We start from the raw sequence: 27,600 nt of genomic DNA, 5'->3' as shown, positions 1-27,600 counted from the left end.
TTTTTTAAAAAGTTATTGTAATAGTAAGTTTTCAGAATAAAAATATCATTAATTATCTTTTGATTAAATTAATATTGAAATAAATTAAAATTATAAACTTTTAAGAAGTTTTACACTGAAAATTGAAAACGCTTTTCAATTTAAAAAATTTAACTAAAATGTTATTAATTCAAAAGCAGATTCTAATTATTAATCGCTTTAAAAATTAAAGAAAATTAATATATTTTAAATGACTTTATTTTTCTTTATTTATTATATTTGGCCAAAAGTTAGATGCATTTTTTAAAATTAACAATGATGTTAAAAATATATTTATGATGTCAAAACAAAAGTATTTTGTGTGTCTTGTGGTCGACATAAATAATTAACTAGCTGGCTGGGTATGTATAATTTGTTTGTTGGTTGAACAAACGTAAGCCGCAAAAAAAATCTAAGTTGAAGCTGTCTTCTTCTCTCACAGCCAAAAAATCGAGAAGATTCTTAAATCTCGTTTCTGCGGCTTAGGTGAGTCGTAGAGATAAGCTTTTCCTTATTTCTTTTCTCCCCGATGGATTCTTAACGAAGAAGAGAAAGAGAGGAGCAGAGTTTTCTTCCAAAGGAATTGAATTTTGGTTTCTCTTCATCAACGAGAAAATGATGAAGTTTTGCTTCATGACTTCAATCCCTGGTGGGCTTGGTATTCCTCACGAGCTCAGTAACACCGAAATCATCAAGGTAACTAGTTGATTTATTGCTTTTATCTTGTTGAATTTGAGAGCTTTGATGATTCAATATATGTGGGTTCGTGTAAAGTTGGTGTCTTTCATCTATACCGTGTTGGATTTGAGAGCTTTGATGATTCAGTTTATATGGGTTTGTGTCTTTCATCTGTATCTTGTTGGATTTTGAGAGCTTGAATGATTTAGTCTATCTGGGTTCGTGTAAAGTTGGTGTCTTTCATCTGTATTGTGTTGGGTTTTACATCTTGATTGATTCAATTTATCTGGGTTCATGTAAAGTCTGTGTCTTTCATCTATGTCTTGTTGGATTTGGCAGCTTGAATGATTGAATTTATATGGGTTCGTGTAAAGTTGTCTCTGTCATCTATATCTTGTTGAATTCGACATCTCGAATGATTCAGTTTATATGGGTTTGTGCAAAGTTGGTGTGTCTTTAATATATGTTTGTGTAAAGTTGCTGTCTTGTTGGGTTTTGATAGCTTGAATGATCCACTTTATCTTGTTGTGTTCGAAAGTCTCTTGTTGATTATTGTTCGTTGTCAATGAATGATGCAGAGTAGCCGGTCTTATCTGATGAACCCTGGAGCAAAGCAAGAGATCATACCTGCGAGCTCCTTCAACCTGAATCCAGACCACTTGGAACCATGGAAACCGGTTTCTTCTTTGAACAAATCTAGCCAATTCGTTGAGCTTGACTCAGCCATGATGAAACCTCTTCTCATGGATGTTCATGGTAAGGGTAAAAGCTCATTTGCTTCTAGTACTCTCAAATTGGTTAATAGCTTTTCTTGTTATTTATATAAACTTTCTTTGTGGTTGGGTACAGACAAGGCACCAGAGTCTCTGGTTCTGAGCTTTGGAATTGCCGAGAAGTACGCGAGACAAGAGAAAGTGATGGAGTTTCTTCTCTCTCGGTCAGAGGAATTCAAGGAAAGAGGGTTTGATATGTCTATGCTATCTGAATTGATGGAGGTAGAGGCTATGAAATCAAGTTCTCAGCTGCTTCCATACGGTGCTTCCTCTGTTCTTTACTTGAATCAAGATTTAGAGAAACCGGTTTTGGATCTCGTTAGGGATATGATGGAGAATCCAGACTTCTCTCTGAATTCGAATGGTCGCCTTCTGTTTAATGCTGAGTTGAATGATGTACTTTCAATCGCTTCTGAGTTCAATTTGTCAAGAGATTCAACAAAATGGAGACAGCTCTCACCGCTTATCCCACACTTCCCGAGGTAATAGATCCTCACACAGTTTATACTTTCCTTTTGTGTGTGTTTCATCTCTTGGGGTTTAAAAGGATTATGCTGTCTCATTCAAGCAGGTTTGACAGTGAAGTATTAACACCGGTTACAGTATTAGCTCCTTTGAAGAGGTAAAATCTAGTACTTATGGATGTTTTGATTAAAAGCACAAGAACTAAAAAAACTTACATAAAAAATAATAATATTATTAGTAATATAAATTGAAAATGTGTTAGCCAATCATAAATAATGTAGTAAAATATTATTGGTCAACTAATTTTCAATAAAGTTAAAGTTATAAAAAAAAGAAGCAAAACATCTTATATTATGTAAATTATTATGGAAATGGAACGCATGGATTATCATTTTTACTTGCTTTCATATCATTTTACCTTTTGTGTAATAGTGTTACTCATATTTTAACAATGGTTTCTTTTGATTCCAACAGTCCTGAGAAAACCAGGCTCAAGCCTTCACCAAAGAAACTAAACACAAAGCGGAAAGCCAAAGAGAGAGACCTCTACAAAAGAAACCATCTCCACGCCTACGAGAGCCTTCTGTCATTAATGATAGGCAACGATCATCAAAACAAACAAACGACGATACTCACTTTACAGAGATCATGCGGAGAGCTCTCAGAGCTTCTCACTCAGTTCTCTATCACCGCTGCTGGAACCGGAATGGCTGTGCTCTTCTCAGTGGTCTGTAGCATTGCTTCAAGGCGTGTGCCCTTTTGCGCAAACAAGTTTTTCGACACTGGACTTGGTTTCAGTTTGGTGATACTGTCTTGGGCTGTGAATAGACTGAGGGAGGTGATTGTTCATGTCAATAGGAAAGCAAACAAGCCTTGCTCAAGTTTGAAGGGTGATGAAATCATGAACAATGTGGAGAGGAGCATCAAGGAGGTTTACTTCAGAGCTGCTACTGTACTCGCTGTGTTTGCACTTAGGTTTGCATGTTGAGGACTCAGCAGTGAAAGATTTCAGAATCTTGATTTTACTACTCAGTGGAAAGCTTTTAAGGTCGTTTGTAAATGACTAAAACTTGTTTGGTATTAAGCATATAAATGTGAAGATGGTATTGTTTGTTGTAGAACCTAAGATAAGAGGTCTAAGAATTTTGCAGAATGAAATAATGTTTTGTAAGAATCTCTTCCATTTGTTTGATGAGCAAGATCTCATCATTAATTGTTTTCCTGGATACGCTATAAAATTTTGAATAATTCAAAATAAAATTGCAGAAAGTGAGTAAGTTGCTATTTTATAGTCTTGAGTCTCTTAACAGAGTTAAAAAATTGGTTTTGAGTGCTTAAAAAACTGGTTTAGGCATCCGCATAATCAATTATCTTCTAATTATCGATAAGCGACTTGTTGAACATTGATGAACACACTAGAAAGATTTGGAATCATTCAAAATCCAATCGCTAGAAACAATGCAGAAAGTGAGAATTTAAAGACACTATTTTATAGTTTTTTCAGAGTAGGAAGCAACAAATCAAGAGTTGGAAACTTAAATTATGCTTCTCTCTGTGTTATTTGATATAGTTGAAATCTCAAAGCAGAGGAACAAAAAGAAGAAATAAATCACATCATTGATGGGTTCCTAGAGATGGCTTTTGAGAAGTCTTCAAGTCATCACTTTTGATACAACACCAGCTCCAACTGTTCTACCTCCTTCCCTCAGGGCAAATCTTTGACCTGTTTCACAATAGTGCAAAAAAAATGTTAGCAAGTCAGAAACTAAAATTGTTGAATCACAAAAAGGTAGAGTGACTGAAAGATTCTTGACCTATTTCGAGTGGGACAGGCATGATAAGCTCGAAAACAGCAGTGACATTGTCACCAGGCATAACCATCTTCACGTCGTCTGGTAACTCTACTCTCCCAGTGATATCTGCAGTCCTCAAATAGAACTGAGGCCTGTAGTTGGAGAGAAAAGCAGTGTGACGTCCACCTTCGTCCTTTGTGAGCACATAGATCTCCGCTTCAAACTTTTTGTATGTCTTGCATGAACCAGGCTTAGCAATCACCTAACAGAGAGAGAGAGAGAAAAGCTTCAGTAAAGTTGGCTTTGCTATCATTATAAGGATGCTTAAAGCTTTACCATTCCACGCTGAATGTCTTCTCTCTTGAGCCCACGCAGAAGAAGTCCAACATTGTCACCAGCCTAACATAATGGAATCCAAAGTTTAATTAATCACAAGTATCATTAGTCTTTGTAGTCTCTCAGTATTGCCTTTTACCTGTCCATTATCCAAAATCTTCTTGAACATCTCAACCCCAGTTACAGTAGATTTCATTGGAGGTCCCTGAAAATCAAATCAAGAACATGCTTAGTTACAATAGCTTTCAGTAATCAATCACCACTTTGGCTTAATAAAGGCACACTCACGTCTTTTAAACCCAATATCTCAACTTCTTCACCAACTTTGATGACTCCTTGCTCAATACGTCCGGTTGCAACAGTTCCACGTCCCTTCAAGATATAGAAAACCATCAGAACTGATTTTTTTAAAACAAATGAACGCCAAGAGTAAGAGATTAGTATACCTGGATTGAGAAAACATCTTCAATAGGCATCAAGAAAGCCTTGTCAAGCACACGAACAGGGTCAGGTATGTACTCATCAACAGCATCCATCAGCTTCAATATAGCTTGCCTTCCAATTTCATCGTTTGTGCCCTGAAGTGCACACAGAGCAGATCCCCGGATGATTGGGATATCATCCCCAGGGAACTTGTAGAAGCTTAGAAGTTCTGGATCAAGACAAAAGTTGATCTCAGATGCTTGAACTTAACTGAAAAGAATAAAATATGTGACATAAAAGATTTACAAACCACGTAGTTCCATCTCTACAAGCTCCAATAGCTCTGGATCATCCACCACATCGACTTTGTTCAAGAAGCACACAAGTGATGGAACACCAACCTGTGGAACATCACAAAATTAATATCTAATTCACTTTGAGTAACTTCAAGTGTTCACGATTGTAAAGAAGCGAACCTGACGGGCAAGTAGAATATGTTCCTTGGTCTGAGGCATGGGTCCATCTGGACCTGAAACCACAAGAATCCCACCATCCATTTGTGCAGCTCCAGTAATCATATTCTGAAAAGTTAGCAAAATGAAGCAATGAAGCGCAAGCGTTTATGAAAATATTTCTAATGAAACCCTACTGTGCATGTTACTCCATTAATATGAACTATTAGTACTAGCAAGTATTTTATTCAATTATTTGGTGTATACAAATATCTTAATTGTAGATGTATTTTTTTGGTGTAGAATGAATCAAAAGATTTTTTGGAATAATTAAAAGCAAACAATACAATATTTTGTTTATATTTATATAGACTTAATATACATTAAATATTAATTTATGTTTAAAGTTTCTACTTTAATAAGATTAAAATGCATTCCTAGATAATAATCCTTACAGTAGTTATACTTCAAAGCCATGATCACTTAACTGGAGTTACTAGCTTCAAAAATGCATAATATGTAATATACCAAGGAAACTAGTATAATAAAAATTCTAGACTCTCTCATTATTATCAACACCTATATGAAGTACAAAGGAATGTTGGCGCCTTACCTTAACATAATCAGCGTGTCCAGGGCAATCAACATGAGCATAGTGACGCTTAGCAGTCTCGTACTCCACATGAGCCTACACAACCAAGTAAAAATGCTGACTTGAAGATACGAAAAACAGAGAGAAAAGAAGATAATATAAACACAAACCGTGGCAATGGTAATTCCTCTCTTCTTCTCCTCAGGAGCTTTATCAATCTCATCAAAGGCAATAGCTTTAGCTTTGCCCTCCTCAGCAAGAACCTAAACAACAAGTAAAGATCCCTATATCAACTTCAAAAAACGACTTCTCACCATTTACGACAAAATTAAACAAAAAAAAAATAAAGGAAAGACCTTTGTGATTGCAGCAGTCAAAGTGGTCTTCCCGTGATCCACATGCCCGATCGTTCCGACATTAACATGAGGTTTACTACAACAACAACAAAGTATTACAAAACAGAGGACAGTCATGTCAACACCAACCAATTCCAAATCAAGATAAAGGAACTCACTTTCGTGTAAAGGTAGCCATGGATCTCCACAGGGAAGCTCCGAAGCTTGAGGGAGAGAGATCATCTCCTCCTCCGATCGAGTGAGAGATCGAGGGAGACGAAGAGATGGAACCACCGCAGCGTGAGTAGATCTGAGTAGAGAAGGGAAGTAGACGCTTCGAGGTTGGATTTCGAAGAGCGACGGAGGCCATTTTGACTTTTTAAGCAAAAGAGAAATGGCTAGAGCCACAGAGAGAGAGAGAGAGAGGAAGAAAGATAAATCGGCTAAACAGGCGAGATGGGGTTTTAGTTGCCTGAGGGTTTCTCTTGAAATGCCCGCCCCGGTTTCTTTTTGACCCGACCCGAGTCAGAATAAGCCCATTTTAGTAGTTCTTAAACTACTATTGGGCCTTAAGTTTCTGTGAAGAACAACTTGTTAAAACAAAATCCGAATACCCCCTAAGTGAAACTTTTTGTTATCTCAGGATTAATCACATAATCAACACTTAATCTTCTGGTTCTGATGTAAAAAAGAAATACTTCAATATTATACTTAACCAACCGAGAAAAGGGAAACAACCCGATCACAGCGGCTCTGAAATTTAAGAGGTTGTAAATGTTTTAATTATTGAATTTTGGAGACTAAGATAAATAGTTCATTATATTACTTATATCCAAAACTGTCCATGTTCATATTAGTTCAAATCAGATTAGCGCAATCAAAATTTTATAATTTTTATTTCAGTTTTGTAGTTTATATTAGGCTGTTGAAACATTTACCCATTCCAAAGTTTTTACAGTATTTAGTCATTCAGATTTTTTTTTAGATTTTATTAATTCTACTGTTCTTTTAATTGCTTTTTTTAAGTTTTATGTTTTTAAGAAACCAGTAATTTGTGATTTTAGGTTATTAAAGCTATAATCAATTTTTAGAGTCTAACTTTTGTACATCAATTTTTTAAAAAGCTTACGGCCACAACAGTTACAACCAGTCACAATAGTTTTTCTTCTTACAAACTTGAGGCAAACTAGATTTCATTGGGGAAGTATTGATAGATACAAGAAGATTTGGAAGAGTAATTTTGGAGGAAAGGAATGACGTGGCAAGTGAGGAAGTTGTCTTAGCTCAAGAAGAAGAGTGAAGTAAAAGACTCTATCTCATGCGGAGGGTTTGTTGTCACGAGCCAGTCAGCTGGAGAGTGAAGAACTATTAATAAACAGAGATTTGTAGATTGATCCCTTATGCTTCAATGTTGTAGTTGTAAGTAGTTATGAGACTGCTCTCTCGATCACTATGAGATAGTTGTATCGTTTACTTTCGCTTTGAGATTGTAATCGTTACATACTTAGCTATCAATCTATCATTACAGGGTTTGGGACAACTATAGTCTATCAGGGTTCCCTGGTTCAGTTTCATCACTTGGATTGCAATAAGGGATATGCTATAGTCAGGTACAAGAATGCGACACTGGGGACATATTCAAGCTTGTTTGATCTTGTAGTGAACTGTGAACCTGATGAATCTTGGGATCATTGGTATTTGCTTACTCATACACTTTTACTCTTTAGATAGAAGTAACATGGCATCGGAGGCTAGTACAGACTGGGATACAGTGTTACATCAGATTACGAGCAGATCACATGACTACCTATCATCCATACTCTTGAGATTAGCGTTTCAAGTATCAGTTTGGATATATGTCGTAAGCGGAATGAGACACTGGGTCGGGCCTGGACTATGTATGGGTCGGATTTAATTTTTTGTTCTGAGAAAAAGCTGTGTTTCAAACATTGCAAGTTGTAATCGCACACAAAATAATGCTTATTATTAACCGCGGGATCAATTTAGTTGTTGACGCTTAAGATTCTTTAACTTAAGGGACACGTAATCCATTTGATACGTGAATAATTTGATTTATATCAAACTCTCGTTACAGATTATCATCACGTACGTTCTCTCTCTCGCTCTTGGCTCTCTCTTTCTTGTTCATCAGTTATGAGGGTGTTCGTGGACACTAAGTTTGGCTCAACGTTCACCTTTGATCTTAGTCCCATCAATAAACTTTCAGATATCAAAAAGCGGATCGAGAACTCTCATGGTATCCCTGTTTCCACGCAAAAGCTCTTCTTCGATGGCGTGGAACTTGTTGTAGATCGTTATCAGCTCCCAACGTATCGTATCGTTAGTAACTCTCGCCTCCTCCTCGAAGTACGTGATGATCACGTCAACAATCAAATGCTCCACCAATCTCCATATGCAACTCAAGGCTTCGTCCCTTCCATGGCGATGCGCAACTACGATCAACTGCTACCGTCCCATGCAAGTTCGTCTTTCTTTAATCAAGATCCGCATACGATTGCGAAGAGCAACCAAGTGCCACAGTCACATGCAAGTGCATCTTTCCATAATCAAGATCCGCGTACGATGGCGAGGAGCAACCAAGTACCACCGTCACATGCAAGTGAAGCTTTCTATAATCAAGATCGGCTTGAGAGCAACGACGGTCAAGTGCTTGATCAACCCGATGTACTAGAGTCATTTTCCATGGACGAGTTTCTTGAAAGAGCTCCATTGCCTTGGACAGCCCAAGAAACCAGAAAAATGGAAGGTTCCTGGCCTGGGACAACCGGAGACAACGTTAACATTCAAGAATCGTGTGGGAGAGACAACGAGAATCAAGATTTGGCTCCATCGCCGCAGAAGCTGACAGTAATCATGACGCAGTATGATAAACCTGGGAGTGACTTTCTTGTTGATGTGAATGCGAATGATAACGTTGAAGAGCTGAGGAAAGAGCTGGAGAAGATGCAACAGAAGTATCAGTTAGATCTGCCTGCAGAAGGGTACTTCTTTATGCACAAAGAGAGAGTGTTGGTCGATGATAAGTCCTTCAGCATGAACCGAGTAGCTAACGGTGATACCATTGAGATTTTGCCCGAACCTGATATCAAGGACTTCTATACATAGGGAATGGATCATTTGGTCTTTGACTCTGTGCATTTTCTGCTAATATGCTAAAAGACATGTAATCACTAATATGATCTAAATGATGAATGCCTTGCTGTTTTTGTTTTGTTGAGGACTTTGAGTTCTGTGTTTGATAGGATGGTCTAATCTAAAGAACACATTTGGCGTGTATGTACCTTTAACCATACTGTAGACTGAAGTTAAAGACCAGATCATATCGAACAAAACAAAAACTATGGTCCATTGTTAATAAACTAATAAATTGTCTTCTATCTGATCTTTATCAACAAGGATCTACTTCCGGTCTTTCTAATTCCTTATAGCTTCACATTCTTTTCTTGAAGATTAATGTTTTCTTCATAAATAAAACGAAATATCACATTATCAAAGGTTTCCAAGCAATTAAAAGGCAACACGGTAGTAATGGATCGAGTCTGGACTTCCTCCTTAGATTGGTGAGTTTTTTAATGGAACATGCATGTGCATGAGTTGACCCATTATTAGGTTTGCAGTTGTCTATTTACAAATCAATAACTCTATCAAGCACCTACTGATACCTTCAGAAAAGGATCTATCTTTGAAATCGGATGCATGGGAAAGCAAGACGGAACCCTAACTATTGTGACCCACAGCTGTGTTATATTTGTTGACTCGGATGTAAAATTTTGGAGGATTCAAGACATTAAAGTCGGCATATACTAACAGTGTAGTTCAAGGCTGAAAAATGCTAAAACATCATATATAGTTAGTTTTCGTTTATGCTCTCGAAAAGTCTGTGTTTAGATTAATTTTATTAATGTAGGGGATACTAATTTTTAGTTATGTCTAATTAGTTGAGTCTGCATAATTTCCCGAGTCTTTTTACATGTGTTGAGACTAATTTTATTAATGTGGGGGATACTAATTTTTACAAGTCGATTGGGCCTAGTAAAAATAAGTACGGATGTTTGAATAGAATTTTTACAAGTCTAATGAATCGTGTAAAAATATAATCTAGTATAAAGTAAATGTTTGACTTTAAATGGAGAAAGGCCACCGTATTTTTCCAATTCCGTTGGCTGAGTAAAATGTTGAGTTGTCTGTGGACAATGTAAAAGCATTTTACTAAAGGTCTGACTGGTTTCCCCGTTACCACCCATAAACGCAGCTTTGCGGTTGACATCGTTTCGAAATAATCATACAAACCGTTATAAATCGTTTCAAACCGTTCCGTACCTCCTAAAATCAAAGGCTCGTTCTAGCTAGTGTTTGCGGTTGCAGGCGGCTGCGGACTGTTGTGGGCGGATAAATAAATATAACAAATTTTTCAAAAATATTTTAAAATGAAAATATTATAAATAAAAATATATACATATTTTATATATTAATTTAAATTCACAAACAGAATCATTTTTTTTTAATAAAAACTTTAAACTAACTAACTATTCATTAGAATTTTTAAAAATTAATATACATACATATATAAAGATTTACACATATGTAAAACGAAACAAAATATTCTTTTAAATTTTAATATAAATCTTCAAAAAAAAATTAAAATTATAACTTTCAACTAATTTAAAAAGTTAAATAAATAAACATAATATTATTATTAATCATATTATATTGATAATTATTATATTTTATTACAATAGTATGTTTTTATATTTTTATAATGCTATAATATCTTAATATTGGTAATTTATTACTAAACCGTTGTAATATCTTATGATCAACTAGTCACAAATATTCTGCAAACCCAACAATTTTTAAACGTTGTACCAGTCATACAAAACGCTTAATAATACTTGAAACTGCTACCACCTGCATCCGCAAACTCCTGCACTTGTAACCGCTGCGCTTGAACCAGTCGGGCCTTAAAGGCATGACTCATTTCCCCTCCACCACCCGCAAACGCAGCTTTTGCGGTTGATGGCGGTTGTTGACGTTTTGTAATAATCACATAAAACACTATAAATCGCTTCAAACCGCTTTAAACCTCTGAAATTCAAAAGCTGGTTCCCTCCAACGGTTGCGGGAGGGTACAATTTTTTTATTTAAAAAAACAATATAAAAATAAAAATATTCAATAAACATTTTAAATTGAAATAATATAAATAATAAAAAGTCTATATTATATTTTAATTTATACTATAAAACTTTAAAACAAAAAAAATTCTATAGTTTTTTAAAATTTAATAGTATAATTTTATAAATATAATTTTATATTTATTATAATATAATGATTTTAAATACTTTTATAATTATACAAAATGTATATATTGTTAATTTATAATTTAATCATGATGCATTTGATAGTTAACGAGTTGTAAGTATCTCGTAAACGCAACAATTTCAAACCATTGTATCAGTAGTACAAATCTTTTTAAAACGCTTAAAACTGTAACAACCAGCATTCATAACCGCCCGCAACCGCATCCCTAATGCAGTTACATTTTCTGGCTTGGCTGGATAGTATAGCCGAGCCATTCTCCTTTTTTATGATGCCCAGTCAGGCTCTAAGTTGATGACTAAGCTAAGTTTATTTGGCGACAAATGGCTTAATCTTAGTAAATTTGGTGACTAAGCTATTTTAATGTCTAAGCTTAGTTAACAAATGATTTGATGACAAATGGCCAAAGCTTAGTAAACTTAGTGACAGATGTCCAAATTACTTCATGACTAAGATTTGTAAATCACTCGTATAAATAGACATCTTATTCTCGCCGTCATAGATACACTCATGAATAAAAAATCTTGCACAAGATAATCTTCCATATACAAAAGTCTCAACAGTGCCTCAAGTTTTCTAAAGTAAGTCTCGAAACTATAGCGTAAATGTTAAGTTTACGGATTCTGTTTGGGTGATTCAAAACAGTCTCACATGGTTTTATCCGATGATTCAAAAATTATACAGAAACCATTTCACCTACGAACGATTGGTTGAGTTAAAGAAAGAGATCAGATCTCGACTCCACATATTCGTCTATTTCCTTATGTTTTTTTTTCAAACTTCTTACAGCCTTATATTATCGTTTCCATCACGTTTTGTTTCGGAATATTCAATCCGGATATTCAGCGTACTAACAAGAAAACCATGATACAGTTATGAAGGTGTTCGTGGTCACTATGTTTGGCTCAACGTTATCTTTTGATCTTGACCCTCGTAATATAGTGTTTGATATCAAAATGAGTATCGAGAACTCTCAAGGTATCCCTGTTTCCAGGCAAACCCTTTACTTCAATGGCATCAAACTTGTTGTAGATCATTATCAGCTCAGCGTATATCGTATCGTCAACAACTCTCGCCTCCTCCTTTTGGTACTTGCTGATAACAATCAAATGCTCCATCAATCTCCATATGCAACCCAAGGGTTCGTCCCTTCCATGGGTAGGAGCAACTACGATCAAGTCCCACCGTCACATGCAAGTGCATCTTTCCTTAATCAAGATCCGCGTAAGATGGCGAGGAGCAACCAAGTGCTGCCACCGTCACATGCAAGTGCAGCTTTCTTTAATCAAGTGCCGAGGAGCAATCAAGTTCTTCATCAAACGCAGATGTCTCCAGTGCCACCGTCACATGCAAGTGCAGCTTTCTTTAATCAAGATCCGCGTACGATGGCGAGGAGCAACCAAGTGCCGCCACTGTCACATGCAAGTGAAGCTTTCTATAATCAAGATAGGCTTGTGAGCAACGATGGTCTGTTTCCAGAGATGCCTCAAGATATCAGCATGAAGCAAGGTTTCTGGCCTGAGATGACAACCTTTGGAGACAACAACAAGATTCAAGAATCATTGAGGAGAAACCAGATGAATCAAGATTTTCTTCAGAAGGAGCCATATCTTCCGTCTAACACTTATGGAGCTATCGCCAACGAGGACCACATGTTTCAAACGGATATGTCCAGCACATTTGGAGACTTCTCGTTTGGTGACTACCGTCATATTTTAACCGATAGTAACTGGCCTGCGAGTACATTCGACGAGATCCTAAACATGAACCAAGTGTTTGAAACGGAGCATTCTTCAGTAAAGTCAAACTCAACAGCAGAGAGCAGCAGTCAAGTGTTTCAAACCGAGAAGTCTCTACAACCGCCGAAGCTGACTCTTATCATGACGCAGTATGATAAACCTGGGGGAATGTTTCGGGTTGATGTGAACGAGAGTGATAACGTTGAAGAGCTGAAGAAAGAGCTGGAGTATCTGCTAGACCTGCCTGCAAACGGGTATTTCCTTCTGCACAAAGAGAGAGTGTTGGACGATGATAAGTCCTTCAGCATGAACCAAGTAGCTAACGGTGATACCATTGAGATTTTTCCTGGACCTGTTATCGAGGACTACCATACATAGGGAATGGATTGAACATTTGGTCTTTGAAGCTTTTAAGTCTTTCTTCATAGTTCTTTTGCTTTGTTCAACCTTTGACATTTTCTGTTTTATAGTTTTCTTCAAATATGCTAAATGACATGTACTAAAATGATCTGAATGAAGAATGACTTGTTGTTATTGTTTTTGAACACTTTAAGTTCTGTGTTTTATCGGATGGTCTAAGCTAGATAAGACATTTGGAGCCTATGTGGTGTAATGGAGGATGCACCTTTCAAATTTCGCTAGAACACTTTAGAAATTAAAATTCTCCTCCTACAACACCAAATGGCAATACTGTAGAATCATATTGTGGACAAAAGGTAAAGAGAAGATCATATCAAACAAAACAAAATACGAGTTAAGATGTTTAGTAGAATCACACATTCACATGTACAACAACATAAACTATGGTTCATTATTAAAATAAAATAAACAAAGAAACTGTCTTTAAACTGATCTTTAATTAATCAACAAGGATTGACTCTCTCCAGTCTCCTCTAATTCCTTATAGCTTTACATATTTTTATTGAAGATTATGTTTAAGCAAACAACTAAACAACTATTGTTTATTTGATTAACAAAGAGAACAATCAGAATTACACAATCTCTTGTTAAGTAAACAATAAACTTTCTCTGCTTTATAAAAGTGTTTTTCTTGGGTTCACTCCCTACCAATAATAGTTTACCACTTCATATTTAGCTTTGGAAAAAAAGAAACAAAATATTTCAAATTTGTCGAGTTAAATTATGTTTGAAAAAAAAAGAGTAAAAATAAATAAAAATATTAATAATTTCAAACTTTTTTTTTAACATTGTTTACGCCGTCATCAAAACACTAAACTCTAAATCCTAAATATTAAATACTAAACCTTTGGGTAAACTCTAAATCATTGGATAAATCCTAAACCCTAAATTGTAAACACTAAATACTAAACACTAACCCCTAAATGCCGTCAGCAAACTATAAACCCTAGGCACTAAACCATACGGTTTAGGATTTACCCAAAGGGGTTTACCCAAAAGTTTAGAGTTTACGCAAGAGTTTGGAGTTTGGTATTTAGGGTTTAGGATTTTGTGTTTTAAGATTTAGGGTTTAGTGTTTTGCTGGAAGTGTTAACAACGTTAACAATAATTTCTTTTTTTTTGCAGCTATTAATATTTTTTTATTTATTTTTACTTTTTTTTTTAAACATAACTAGATTGTGATCCGTCCATTGAAACTACGAATATATTTTTTGTTTTAATTTTTTTTTGAGAAATTTTTTTTGTTTATTTTTTTTATAATCATATTTATGTTTAAAATTAAATTAATTTGATAGAATAGATACATAGATTTGGTAAAAAGAAAATCGACCTACGCAAAAATATAGGATACATACAGAGATTTAGCTGTATAGGTCGTTCAAAAAGAAGCTATAGGAAGAAGTGGACCCAATTATTTCGGAACTAAAAAATGATTACAAAATATATATTGAAACGTGTATAGTTTTTTCTTTTGGTAAAAATGTATATTATTACTAGGCATTTAGGATTTTGACAGAATTACAGAGATTAACAAGAAGCAGAGAACAAAAAATAAACTAAACACAAACTCAATTTAGTTAGGACATGGCAGACACAATAACCAAAACCGCTTTCTCGAAGCTAGTCCAAGTCCGCAACAACAACTTGCCGCAAAATAATGAGCCAAGTTCAACCAAGAACCAACTAACTGAAACTGGAGCTGCTAGAGCCATCACTTGCCTCAGCAAAGACGTGAAATACAACCATGGCATACTAATCGGAGTAGGAACCGCAAAGAAGAGGACCGAAGATGGGGAGCCACAAAGGCCACTTAAGCAGAATAGACAACCGCTCATTAAACCACTGACGAGACCTATGTGAGCCGGCCACTGAATTCAAGCACCAACCCGCCTGCGTGCTCAAGCCCACAGCTCGCCACCGTGGAAGAGAGACCCACCAGCACTCACCGCGCTAAGGAGAAGAAACCCAGGCTCTATGAACCAACGAGATACATCCTCCCAAGCCGAATGGCGCCCTGAAACCGAAGCAGCGAACCACCAAAGATCCAGATTTGACACAGCGCTCCTCCTCCTCTCAAACAAAGAAAACATAGATGTGATCTAAGAGAGAATAATCGACCACCATCGAACCCCAAAAAGCCAACTGCCGTGACCACCAACCTCTCTACCTCCTCGCCATAATCCCAGAGAGAGCTGAGAGACCACCGGAGAAGAAAACCCCTCTGCAGCGGAGTACTCCCCAGCATCAAACCCTAACTCGTGACAACACGCATATCGAAGGAGAGCGGATAGGAGGAGCAGCAGCAAAATGAGAGAGAGAAATCTAAACGGAGAGGCCTTCGGTCGTCGGTATGTGCCGCCACGCGCCGTCCGGACTGGAGGAAGGAGAGCTCACTTTTTATCGACCCAAGAGATAAGATAGAGAGTGAAACTTAAAAACAAAAAAAACAAAGGTTTGTAACGTGCATAGTTAGTTAGTTTTTAAGTAGTTCACGTGCATATTTTGATGTTGGACTAATAATTTATCAATCGGTCATGCTCCTGATTTAATAGAATTGATATAATTTGGCAAAGTTGTACTATTTTGTTTTTTTTTCTTTCAAAAACTGAATATAAAGTGAAAAAGAACTATTATTGGTTGGTGAACCGAAGAAAACTCTTTATAAAAAAGTGTAATTTTGACCAACTTTGTTACATAAAAAATGTTATTTTAAAATATCAATACTATAATTTATATCTATTTTGAGCTCAAAATTAATTACAAATATTTTGATTTTCTAAATAATTTTATTTATTTTAAAACTTATTGGTGAAATTGATGTATTTATTAAGAACATAAATGAATTTTAATTATTTTATTAATATGTGTGAAAAAAAATCAAAATCATATTTTTGTAAAATGGAGTAAGTATAAGACATGTGACCAAAAATTAGTAAGAAAATACGTAGAAACCAAATATGTTAATGGAAAGTACACCAAAATAGTAGAAGAAGAAGTGAAGAACACTCCCATTTCTCTGGTAGACACTACATGCACCATCAAACATTTCTTAAAATAAGGTCTTTAAAAGTAGAGTACTTTACAGATGGTGGCCTAACGCATATGGCCTTAGAGCATCAGCATCACAATTTTGTGTTATCAAGCTTATCCAACGTCTTTAAGTCTGCCTTGAGAAGGGTAGTTTACATATAAACTGAATGTAATGGATGGATGATGACGGTTCATTCTAGTGGCACCATGTTGATCACTTCGATACAATTGAGAATCTTGAACCAAAATGTTTCTGGTGGCTCTAATAGCCACACAAAATTTTGGATGCAAGAAAAGATATGTATATACATAGAACAAAACCCATGAATCCATGATACATTGTTCAGACCTAATAAATGCACTTGTTCAAGACCAATCTTCAAGAACTAAATCCTCAATGAAAAGTTAAGTTTAACAATAGTCGAGGAGAATCAACAACGGTCAAGATTTACTTCAAAGATACCTTCTACGACAAACACATTTGGAGATTTCTCGTTTGGTGAGGATCTTCCATTGTCAACCGAGCATTTTTCACTAACGTTCGAAGTTACTAGCCAGCGAGTACAACCGAAGAGATCATCGACAAGAATCAGGTGTTTCAATAGGAGTTAGTCTACAGTAACCTCAAACTGAACAGAACAGAGGATCAACACTAATTACCTGCGAGGGCTGGGAGCAGCAATAAAATGCTTCAAACCGAGAAGTCTCCACCGGTCAGAGAGGTCATTAACATTACAGATTCGCCTGAGAGGAGCAGAAAAAAACCGTTGAAGAATCTTAAGAGTAATGGCATTGCCATATTCCAGTGAGAGTAATATATAGTTTTTTAGTCATTCTTCAAGTTTTCAAGCTTTGTTCAATGTTTTTTTTTTAATTTCACAGCTTTCTGCAAATATGCTAAGATATGTATACATATATTTAAGAGCGATTTGCACATAAAATACCACATAATTTGATAATTTGCAAAACTGGAAAAAATGCTGGCCCAACCGTAAAGCCCAACTCCAGACCTTGCAAAATGACCATAATGACCCTATTCCTTTGTTTGTTCACTTGTGAAGCGCAAGAATTTTGTAATGATGAAATGCATATAATGATGACTTAATCTATATATACAAGCAACGTAGGCATTGGTGTAGCCCGTACAGGCCTGTTAAAAGCCAACAACAACTAACGAATACGGCATCACTAAATGACGACTTGCACATGAAATGGATAATAGACAGTAACTTTTTTTTAAAAAAAATAGACAGTTACTTTGTGTGTTATCCCTATTTTTTTTTACCGATTTGTAAAAATACAAATTTATACAAAACTGTATTATTACTTAAAATATTAGAAAAGTATGTGTAGCCGGTTATGGCGAATATAAAATTGATAATCAAAAATGTAGCCGGATACTAAAAATACCGATTGGTAAAAATACAAATTTATACGAAGCTGTATTATTCCTTACAATATTAGAAAGTATGTGTAGCCGGTTATGTCGAATATAAAATTGATAATCAAAAATATAGCCGGATACTAAAAACCTATTTTCTTACCAATTTGAAGAAATACAAATTTATATGAATCTGTATTATTACTTAAATATTAGAAAGTATGTTTAGCCGGCTATGTCAAATATGTAATTGGAAATAGAAAATGTAGCCGGATACTAAAATTGGCGTAGATATTTTTTTGTGCCATTGCATGTGTCATTATAATATTTACAGCATGCTAACTCTAATAAGGAAGAAATATAAAGTTTAATATCCGGATAATAAAAGCGTTGGTTCATACAAAAAACATGTAGCCGGATAATAAAATTGTTGATTCATTATAAAGTATATATAGCTGGATAAATACAAGTATGTTCGATAATGTATTTGTAGCTGTCTAGCTGGCTATGTAAGTTCATATCTCTTATCTGAGCATTTTCTTTTCTGCTTTAAGCTTCTCATCTTCCTTTCCAACGTTTTCAGGAGTTGAATTAGGACTTCGCTTGTTGGATTTTAACATATTCTCTATATCTTCGCACATGATGAGTCCTCACAGAAAAACTAGAATCATCCATATTGAAAATATTCAGTTTCTACATGCTCCAGCTATTCAAGTGTTGCAGAAATTCTGGTATGCGGAGTAGGTGAGAGAATCAGGTCTAGCGAGCTCCAATCAATGAGTTCCATCCATGGGTGGTGAGAGAGGCTGTGGCGGAGAGATGAGATACATGAGAGGAATGTGCAGAAAGCGTGAGAGTTGATTTGTGTTGAAGTTGAGTGGCTTGTTGGTTGGTGATAGGGAACGTCGCCGGAGAAGATATTGGTGTTGTCGGAACCATGGACTTACGAAGAAAAGTGTGTATATAATCAGGAGAGCCTTCAGAAAATAATAAGTGATGATACAGAAATTATGGTTATGACGGAGAACACAAAGTGATTTTGGAACGATGAGTGGTGATATGGTCGAGGAGAAACCGAAGAGGCATCGATTATATTGAATCACGCGTGTCGCGTGCTGTAGGGGATATAGAGTTTTTTGAAAAAGCGTATACGATATAGGTTTTGTAGAGAGCGTAGGGATAAAAAGGCCATTAATAAAAAACAGATCAGCAAAAAAAGTAAACTTCCATTCTCGCAAATTACGCAGTTAGTTTTGTATAGGAGTGCCAATTTCTCTATATTTAAACCACAATTCCAATCAAGATGTGTTCAATCATTGTTACATATTTTCAAAACCAAGACTCACTTGACTTAAGAGTTAAAAACACTTATTAAACTTCACACCATTTATGTAACACTTACAAATTTACCAGCATCAACTGTCCCACCCACACACACACACACAAAAAAAGAAAACTTAAATATGGTTTTATTATTTAAAGATCGTTCTTGGATTTGGCCTTGGACTTTTCTCTAGAGCTCGTCTTTTTGAGATTCTTGGAAGCATTGCTCATCCCAAACGAAAGGAAACTTCAACTTTGCAGCAGTGTGTGGCATAAACCAGTCATCATAGGTAAAGCTGTTAGAAATTAAAGAAGAAGCAGTGATTAGTAAAAAAGAACACATGCACATATAATATCAATAAGCAAATTCTTGTGAACAGACGGTTACATACATTTTAATAGGCGGCCGAGATATAGTGACCAGCACCTGCAGGTCCTCATTACCGGTGTTCTTGACCTGTAAGAACCGTAACAGATGAATGTAAACTAAACATATGAGAACTTTTTGCACTTAAACGTTACATTTATATACACATGAAAGAATATCCGTAATAGGATTTTATTAGATATTAACTGATATATATACGAAACTCCCAATACATTTAATCAATATAACAATATATATAGTAACAAACTTAGGGTCCAAATCATCTAAAACTATTTGGGAAGTTAAAGACATACCTGATGAGCATCATTGATTGGAACATGAAGCGTACTGTTGGCAAATATTGGAAACTCAACTGGTTTGCCAGGGAAACTTCCATGCGTTTCAGCGAGATACAGAGTACCACTACCCATTAGTACAACGAAAACCTCCTCACATGAGTGCCTGTGAATCGGTGTCGCTGCACCTGGAGCAAACGTTTGAAGCCATATTTCAACCTGAAAAACCAAATATATACCAATGTGGGTAACTTGCAGCAAAATCTCCATCAACACGATTTCCAGTCATGACAGAACAACAAGAAAAGGAAACCTTAGTGTTTGGTAATAAGAAACATATGAACAGAGTTTGTAAACAGCTTAAGCGTCACCTCTTTCATTCCGTGCAATACGGACCCCGCAACTGTCATGTGGGTAAGACCTGGTATTCCATAGCTATCCTGAGGAAGTTCACTAATGTTTCTCACGATTGGTAAGCCTGCATTCGCCATTCAATAGTTAAAAAAAACAAGTATTAACATCAGAAGCTACATATCGATGAAGTTGCTAGAGATTGAGAGAAAACAATTTTATTATGGCGAGTAGAAGAAGGAAAAGCGGGAGACTCACCATTGATCGGACAAGGAGATCCTAGAGTAGCTTCAGAGAAGTAGAACAGAAGAAGCGTGACGGAGAAGATGGCGGCGATCTGAGATGAGGAAGAGGAACCAACCGAAAGGAGGATCATATCTAGATGCTTCTTGAAACCGTTTTTACTCTTTTACAGCTCTTCTTATATTAAACCAAACTGGTTGGGACTGATTTGAGCTAAGCAATATATTAGTTGTATAATGAATTTAAAGTTGTTACTATATTAGGCCAAACAATATAAAACTATGATTTAGGTTTCATGTGAAAACTCGGGAGCGAATAGGAATTATTCGTCGGTACTATTCTTGCGAAGAATTAGTTAAAATCCAGTACAGGTCAAGTGTCATTTTATCATTCTTTTGTTTTTTAAAAAGTGTTATTTTATCTTTTTTTTTGTTATACAAAAAATATCATTTTAGAATTCCAATACAATTTATATTTATTTTACTTTAATATTAACTGAAAAATGTATTAATTTTAATAAATAAAATTTTGTTTATATCAAATACTATTGGTCAAAAATATGTAACTAATATAAATATAAATATATTTTAATTTTTTTGTCAACATATATTTTAATTATTTTCTTATGTATGAAATGACATTTCTTATAAAGCAAAGGATTATTATTAAAGAAAAAAATGCTAGTATGTCCGGTTAATAAAAGAAAACTCTAAATATATTAAAGAGAAAAAAAAATGCTGGTCCACGTCACGTATTTCCCAATGAAAGTGAAATGGATTGTGCAATGTGTTAAAAAAAAAAGATAAAAGATAATATTTTGTGAATGATTGTGTTTCTCACCTAACTGGCTTCCCAAAATTGAAAATTCTAATAGAATGAACAAAGGCTTCAGCTGGTATCCATAGGTATGAAATAATGAATAAAAATAAAATAATAAGTATAAAGAAAAATGATTAAAATTATGTTCAAAAAGTATGAAGATAAATGATTGTTTTTACAAATTTAGTAAGAAATAATTTTGTTCTATAATGTTCTACACAAAAGTGGAAAACTATTCCTAACAAATTGTATAATTTCTTAGAAATGATAAAGAACTTAATGTCTTTTTCATTCATTTGGTTACTGTTCAAAAAAAACAAAACAAAAAGGTTTTTAAGAATATAAAAATAAAAAATAAAATAAATTTTTGAGAAATTAAGAGAAATTCTATAAAATCTAATTAGGTTTACGGTGATTTAAGCACATTACATGATTTTGGGGTTTATCGAAAAAAGTATAACAAGTCCAGAAACGTAAATAAAATTGGCCAAATTTCATTAACAAACTATGTGTGTTTTATTGCGAAAAAGAAATTAGCTTCGAGACAATATATAAAACACAAGTAGCCGACATGTCACGGACATCGCTCGCACATGTTTAGCATTGCATTCAGACTATTGAGACTGTTCGAGATCCAACAACTTTTTTTTTTGTCGACATACTTTGAGATCCAAGTCCAACTAACATTTTTTCACATTTTAACACTTACAAGTTAGAACAAAATATTCGCAAATTTTGATCCGATTCATTATTCAAATAAAAATTCTAGATATTCATAGCTTTACAAATCAAAGCAAATATTAATATGCTGCAATATATATAAAAAACAAAGCAAATTACAGATACTAATATTTTTTGGAACGGATATCTGATCCGTTATATGCATATATACACATATATTTAAATAATTATATATTTAAAACCATCGACCACAAGTCTACAACCACATAAGCTTTATCCACACAAAAAAAAACTCATTTTAAACCATCAAATAGGCAAAAGTTATCATTTTAAACATTCAATTTTGCAACAAAAAAAAGGAGAGTTAGTTTCGATCCTAAAACTTTAAACAATAGGATAGTTATCAAAGAACAAACATTTATTTAGATCGGATTCATGTTTAAAAACAAAGAAAAACAAAAGAATATAAGTCAAGAATCATGATAAAAGTGGTAAGCATTGGTTAGGAAACATAATATATATAAATAGAGATTACCTGGGAGGTTTTAAAAGAGTTACTTCTTTTTTGGTACTTTTGAAATTTGAAAGACAAAAGCTTTCCTCCCACACAGAGCGGTAGCAAAATATAGTGGTAGGATGGATAGCTTAATGGTTATTTCATTAAAAATCCTAAAATATTATTATGGTAGGATAGTGGTAATTTAAAAAAAATAGTAACATCAAAATTACATCTTATGAAATTTTAAATAAAAGAAAACAGGCAATGAATTTTAAAAAGACCACCCCAAAATAATTTATTTTGAATCTTTGAAGTAATAGCTGAAAACCAATCCATGACAAAACTTGCAATAAATTAGTACTGCATATCATTATACAAAACTTCTTAAAAATGGTTGAGAAAATAATGGTACCTTTTTTAAAACAACATACACCATAGCCTTTTTACTTTGGAAGCCTTATTTGATGATTCTCACTTGTGTTTATACCGTCAATCATCTTATTCTCTACATTTTACAATATTAACTTACATAGACCCATACATGAGTATGTGTAAATGTAGTTGCTCAGTAGTATAAATGTCTCCTCCGAACCCTCTTCTTGCTCGTGATTGGCGCCTCACCCCTCCCCGGGAATTCCCATTTAACAAGATCTCCGTCCCATGACGAGCTTATAAGCGTAGGGTAATGCGGATGCCAGTTACAGTCTCTTACAGGTGAACTATGGTGCTTTAGCACTGCCACTTTATCACCACTTACCTAAGAACAGATCAATAGATTCCAAGATTGGTCAAAAAGGATAAAGTGCTACATTTTTAATGTGATTGTGTTTCTTGAATGTGTTAATGAGGAGGATAAAGCCATTACCAAGTCGTATATGTAGACAGAACTGTCGTTGGATCCTGTGTATATGTACTTTTGGCCAGTACTGTAAAAAGAAAGAATCAGACATATGTAAAGAGAGTTGTTCTATGTCAAGCTTGCAACATTAGGGAACTTGAGAAGACTGACCTATGTGATGGAGAGAAGTAGCAACGGATCAGAGTACGCAACACTGAGTGGCCTTTATACGTGGCCACTGACTGATCAAAAGGGTGCTTTAGATCTCTTGCCTCTGGAGGGTACTCCATCCATCTATAATCCCATTCATAGTTTCTGATTACGTCATGCCTGTTTATGAAAACAGAAAAATTCAACTTCCATTTCTAAAAATGAACAAGATGCAACCAAAACAATGTAGAAGATTGTTGTTACTTTGCAGGTGGGGTTGAGGACATTTTTCTAATATCCCATAACTTGATGGTCTGGTCTTTGCCATTAGATATGAAATAGCGACCATCTCCACGGCTATCGATAAATGTAACACCTTCGAGGTGTCCTACTAGAACACCAGCTGCCTTATCTCTCCCAATGAAACAACGCCTATCCCACACCTATTTGAACAAGATACTGTTACAACTTTGCTAATAAACACAAATAAATGATGTTTTGGACAGTTTTTGATTTTTCAAAAGGCATGATGTTTTGATATTTTATTATTAATTTCAGTTTTATTGAAATTGTGTGACCAAAGATGTTTTATAATTTTTTTATGATTGGTTGAATTAGTTTTGGTTTATATATTTACTGATACTTTTTAGGAAAATGTATGTTTTAATTCTTGTACCTTCAACCAAAGCATCATATAATTTGAAACTGGGGAAGTATCATACTTTCTGCAGAAAATTTTACCTTGCAGAGGTTATCATCACCTCCAGATAAAATCAGGTTTCCACTTTCATCGGCGAAACACACAGTATTTACGTCAGACTGCAGCAATGGAGGAGTATATGCTATCAGTATTCAAATAGAAGCATGAATGTAGAGCTACAAAACCAAACAAGAAATGGTTTTTACCGTGTGTGCAACAGTCCGGAGTGAAACTTTATTAGCTTCAAGATCATAAACATAAATAGATTCATCACTGCTCCCAGCAACAAGTTCTCGTCCATCTGTTGAAAATTTAACAGAGAATATTCCAAAAGAGTACCCTCCATCTTCATCAGAAGAGAAGTCTAAACCATCATGAATCTCCTGCAAGAGACAAGGACCTCAAATTAATTAAGAAGCAGAGATCACATCCTCATTCTAATATTGTGGGTCCATACCGTAACATTTGCATGAGACTCGGTTGTACCAGACCCAACATCGACGATGTGAACCATAGGTGACATGCTTGCATACACCTGCCAATATCAAAAAATGAGGCCAAAATAAATAGCACTTTAAAATTATATTTGAAACTGTTTCATCAAACATGAACACAGTAGTTTACGATACAACAATCTTACCAGGTTTCGCTGATCAGGGGACAGAGAAGTATCAGTGACAGTCCAACGCAAGCTTTTCGCAAGAATATCCTTTTGAACTTTCCAACCCTTCTCAACATTATAGATCCGGATATGGCTTCCCTGAAAGCAACATTTAAACCAAAGTCAAGGCCAAGCATGAAGACACAAGCCTAGAGATGAAGAAATTACCTGAAACCCAGCAATAAAGAGAGATCCATCAGTTGAAAACTGAGAGACATAAGCTCGGCTGTTCATTTGATCCACAAGCCAAGGACCCTTAACAGGCAAATATCTGCTAAGCATATGGCAACAATCAGCTGCGGAGAATCTCCCTCCTCGTCCAGAGAAGTTACTTTCTCGACCAGCCAACATCCTCACAGTGGAAACAGGTAACTCATGTCTCCCAGGGACAACACGGCTATACCGTTGGTGAGGACTAGACTTCAACTTAGTGATCTGGTTGATATCATCATGGTCTAAATGCTCACTTGATATGTGACTACCACTACTACTACTACCAACTCCAGAAAAGTCTCTTCCAGCATCGGATTCAGTCTCAAGTCTACTCATTGCATAACCCATGTCATCAACATCAAACTCACTTGGTCCAAAAAACATTACAGCAGGTAACCACCATGGACATTCAGACAGTGGGCGAAACACTCTTGTCAAGAACTAAATCAAACAAAACAATCAGTGATTACTGATTACGATACTAACAATCATCAATTTAACAATCAATCTACTGGAGAGAGAGAGAGAGAGCACAACCCTAGTTCAAAGTCGTGGTCTTTTATAGCATCAGGACCCTGATTGTTGCAGTATCGAAAGAACCCAGAGACAGAATCACTCAAAGTTGAGAACTTTTGAACAGAAACAAGGTAAGGTCAGATCTTTAGATGATCACGAAGGAGACAACTCGTAAGAGCATCTTTCACTCTATTTTTTCCTCTATAATTTACACTAAAATAGAGTAACTCTATTATAGAGTTAAATTTGCTCCAATGGTTCACTCTATAATAGAGTTACTCTATAATAGAGTAAAATATAGAGTAATCCTATTTTTTTACTCCAAATATAGAGTGAAAAAATAAGAATAGTCTATATTTCACTCTATTATAGAGTAACTCTATTATAGAGTGAACCATTGGAGCAAATTCAACTCTATAATAGAGTTACTCTGAAATATAGAGGAAATTATAGAGTGTGATTGGAGATGGTCTAACAGTACGCAAAAGCTTCTCTCTTTTGCCGTTGGATATGTTTTTTTCGCTGACGTGTGTGTGGTCGAAGCGTTCAAAGCTGTGTTGCCACGTTTGACTTTGTTACACAACAAATGTCGTGGTCATTCCAAATCATCATGTATTAATAAGTGTATATTATACATGATTAAGGCTTTGATAAAAAAAAAACATGATCAAGGCTTTGAATTTTTATTTTTGACTCAAAGTTTTTGAATTAAAACCTAAACTATTACAAGATAAAATAAAAAGTTTTATAGTTTGAGAAAGTTATCATGAAACAAGCTTCATGAAAAATCAAATCTCAAATCTACGAAGCAACAAAATAGATATTAGAAAAACCAACAAAGCAATAAAAGAGATATCTAGTGATAAGAACTACGACCACGTCAGCCATGTTTTCCTCTCTCTCGAACCGTCTTCCACTCCATGTCTTGATATTTGATAGAAAGTTTTGTTTCTCTCCCACTTCTTGTCAAACTAAGAGAGTTACTAAGCTTTGTCTCAATTTCATCCACAACTCATAGCACTATGAATCGATATGGACTTTCAAATCCACTAACTTGAGGTGATGTGATTAAGAGATCAACAACTAACGATCCTTGGACCTCATTGTAGATAATGTTTGATGGAGAAAATTCCATAGCTGGTGTTATAGTGGGAGTAGAATGAGAATCTACTAATATGGGTAAAATGTTCAGTGAATTAGGCGATACAGCTTGATTCTTATTTTGGACATGAGAAGAAGAAGAGATAGATGTGAACATTGTTACTGGTGTACCCTGGCAGTCCATAGAAGCATTTGAAAGAGTCGAAGGAAGCTCGGGAACAACCTCCAAAACAGGTTGCAAGCCAGCTTATGAAGGAGAAAGCAAGAGGTTTTCATGAGCTTTTTGTTCTTTTGATGGAGAACCAGTGGTGATGAGGCAGCATTATCACTTTGTTATAGGATAAGATCAATATCCACAACAGGGATCACATCACTGGCATCTTCTGTGCAAGGTTGTATTCTGCAAAGGCTTAGAAGATAGGATACATCTCTTCACTTTGTGGCCTAGTTTACCACATCTCTCAGACACGTAGATGGAATCCACGTGTATTCAACATTAACAAAGAATATGCTACTATGTTTATCATCAAGAGCAATAAGCTTTGAAAAATATCTATCCAGTTCCATCTCAACTAACACCTTTGCTTCTCCCATATTGGTAGGATGAAGTCGAAGCTTATGCATTAGTATAGGTTCTCCAGCACCTGAGGCAACGCGACTGATTCCTAAATTTGAGTAGAAACAATCATGAATATTCTTCTAATTGACCCAAACCGGAAGCATATAGATTTCAGGAACTTTGAAAGATCCTTCCGGAGTCCACGACAATACAAAGAGTAAACAATTATCAATATGCCATATTCCTCGCTGAATAACCCATTGACGAGTAGGTTGGTGACGGATATGAAACATAAATGAAGAATCACCAAGCTTGTTGCAAGCAATTTTACAGCTTTTTCCCCAAATTCTATTAACCACAGCATGCACAAGATCACATGGAGGTAGAGAACACTTATGGAATTTTCCTACGATATATTCATCCTTATTCTCAGGGCCAAGTCAAAGCACTTTAGAGAGGACATATACCTCAGGTGTACCATCAAGTATGTAAGTCAGAGTAGCTGCCGGG

General features: G+C 35.4%; 5 protein-coding genes across 7 annotated transcripts; 2 read left to right on the top strand and 3 right to left on the bottom strand.

The window, feature by feature from the left end:
• Nucleotides 1–391: 391 nt before the first annotated feature.
• LOC106438714 lies at nt 392–3,162 on the top strand. 2 transcript variants are annotated; one of them, XM_013879971.3, is made up of 5 exons: nt 392–714; nt 1,275–1,452; nt 1,546–1,951; nt 2,041–2,091; nt 2,409–3,162. In XM_013879971.3, exons 1-5 carry the CDS (start codon nt 634–636, stop codon nt 2,920–2,922), a joined length of 1,230 nt encoding a protein of 409 aa, XP_013735425.2. In that variant the 5' UTR covers nt 392–633; the 3' UTR covers nt 2,923–3,162. The 2 variants fall into 2 exon arrangements, with proteins under 2 accessions (XP_013735425.2, XP_048632054.1); XM_048776097.1 differs by having other exon boundaries at nt 403–714; nt 2,038–2,091.
• A 240-nt stretch (nt 3,163–3,402) lies between these two features.
• Nucleotides 3,403–6,320, bottom strand: LOC106438716 (elongation factor Tu, mitochondrial). Its single transcript, XM_013879972.3, has 12 exons — nt 6,045–6,320; nt 5,887–5,962; nt 5,701–5,793; nt 5,552–5,626; nt 4,963–5,067; nt 4,797–4,887; nt 4,510–4,715; nt 4,352–4,435; nt 4,203–4,268; nt 4,064–4,126; nt 3,749–3,989; nt 3,403–3,657 (listed from the first exon to the last, which is right to left on the bottom strand). The coding sequence occupies exons 1-12, from the start codon at nt 6,233–6,235 to the stop codon at nt 3,587–3,589; spliced, it is 1,362 nt and encodes a 453-aa protein (XP_013735426.1). The 5' UTR covers nt 6,236–6,320; the 3' UTR covers nt 3,403–3,586.
• A 1,699-nt stretch (nt 6,321–8,019) lies between these two features.
• LOC106442028 (ubiquitin domain-containing protein 7SL RNA1) lies at nt 8,020–8,991 on the top strand. Its single transcript, XM_013883767.2, has one exon. The coding sequence runs from the start codon at nt 8,020–8,022 to the stop codon at nt 8,989–8,991; it is 972 nt and encodes a 323-aa protein (XP_013739221.2).
• A 10,060-nt stretch (nt 8,992–19,051) lies between these two features.
• Nucleotides 19,052–20,671, bottom strand: LOC106438717 (auxin-binding protein 1). Its single transcript, XM_013879973.3, has 5 exons — nt 20,369–20,671; nt 20,131–20,237; nt 19,778–19,978; nt 19,489–19,553; nt 19,052–19,392 (listed from the first exon to the last, which is right to left on the bottom strand). Exons 1-5 carry the CDS (start codon nt 20,484–20,486, stop codon nt 19,287–19,289), a joined length of 597 nt encoding a protein of 198 aa, XP_013735427.2. The 5' UTR covers nt 20,487–20,671; the 3' UTR covers nt 19,052–19,286.
• A 2,016-nt stretch (nt 20,672–22,687) lies between these two features.
• LOC106438718 (LEC14B protein) lies at nt 22,688–25,636 on the bottom strand. Of its 2 annotated transcripts, XM_013879974.3 has the most exons (10): nt 25,452–25,636; nt 24,870–25,355; nt 24,681–24,800; nt 24,498–24,575; nt 24,247–24,423; nt 24,082–24,159; nt 23,605–23,783; nt 23,362–23,520; nt 23,218–23,278; nt 22,688–23,109 (listed from the first exon to the last, which is right to left on the bottom strand). In XM_013879974.3, exons 2-10 carry the CDS (start codon nt 25,296–25,298, stop codon nt 22,918–22,920), a joined length of 1,473 nt encoding a protein of 490 aa, XP_013735428.2. In that variant the 5' UTR covers nt 25,299–25,355; nt 25,452–25,636; the 3' UTR covers nt 22,688–22,917. The 2 variants fall into 2 exon arrangements, with proteins under 2 accessions (XP_013735428.2, XP_013735429.2); XM_013879975.3 differs by having other exon boundaries at nt 24,870–25,614.
• Between the last annotated feature and the right edge of the window lie 1,964 nt (nt 25,637–27,600).

Source organism: Brassica napus, chromosome A3, assembly GCF_020379485.1.
Source record: "Brassica napus cultivar Da-Ae chromosome A3, Da-Ae, whole genome shotgun sequence".
Lineage (NCBI taxonomy): Eukaryota > Viridiplantae > Streptophyta > Magnoliopsida > Brassicales > Brassicaceae > Brassica > Brassica napus.
Note: the sequence above shows the minus strand (reverse complement) of the source record. Positions and strands in the feature narration are given on the sequence as shown.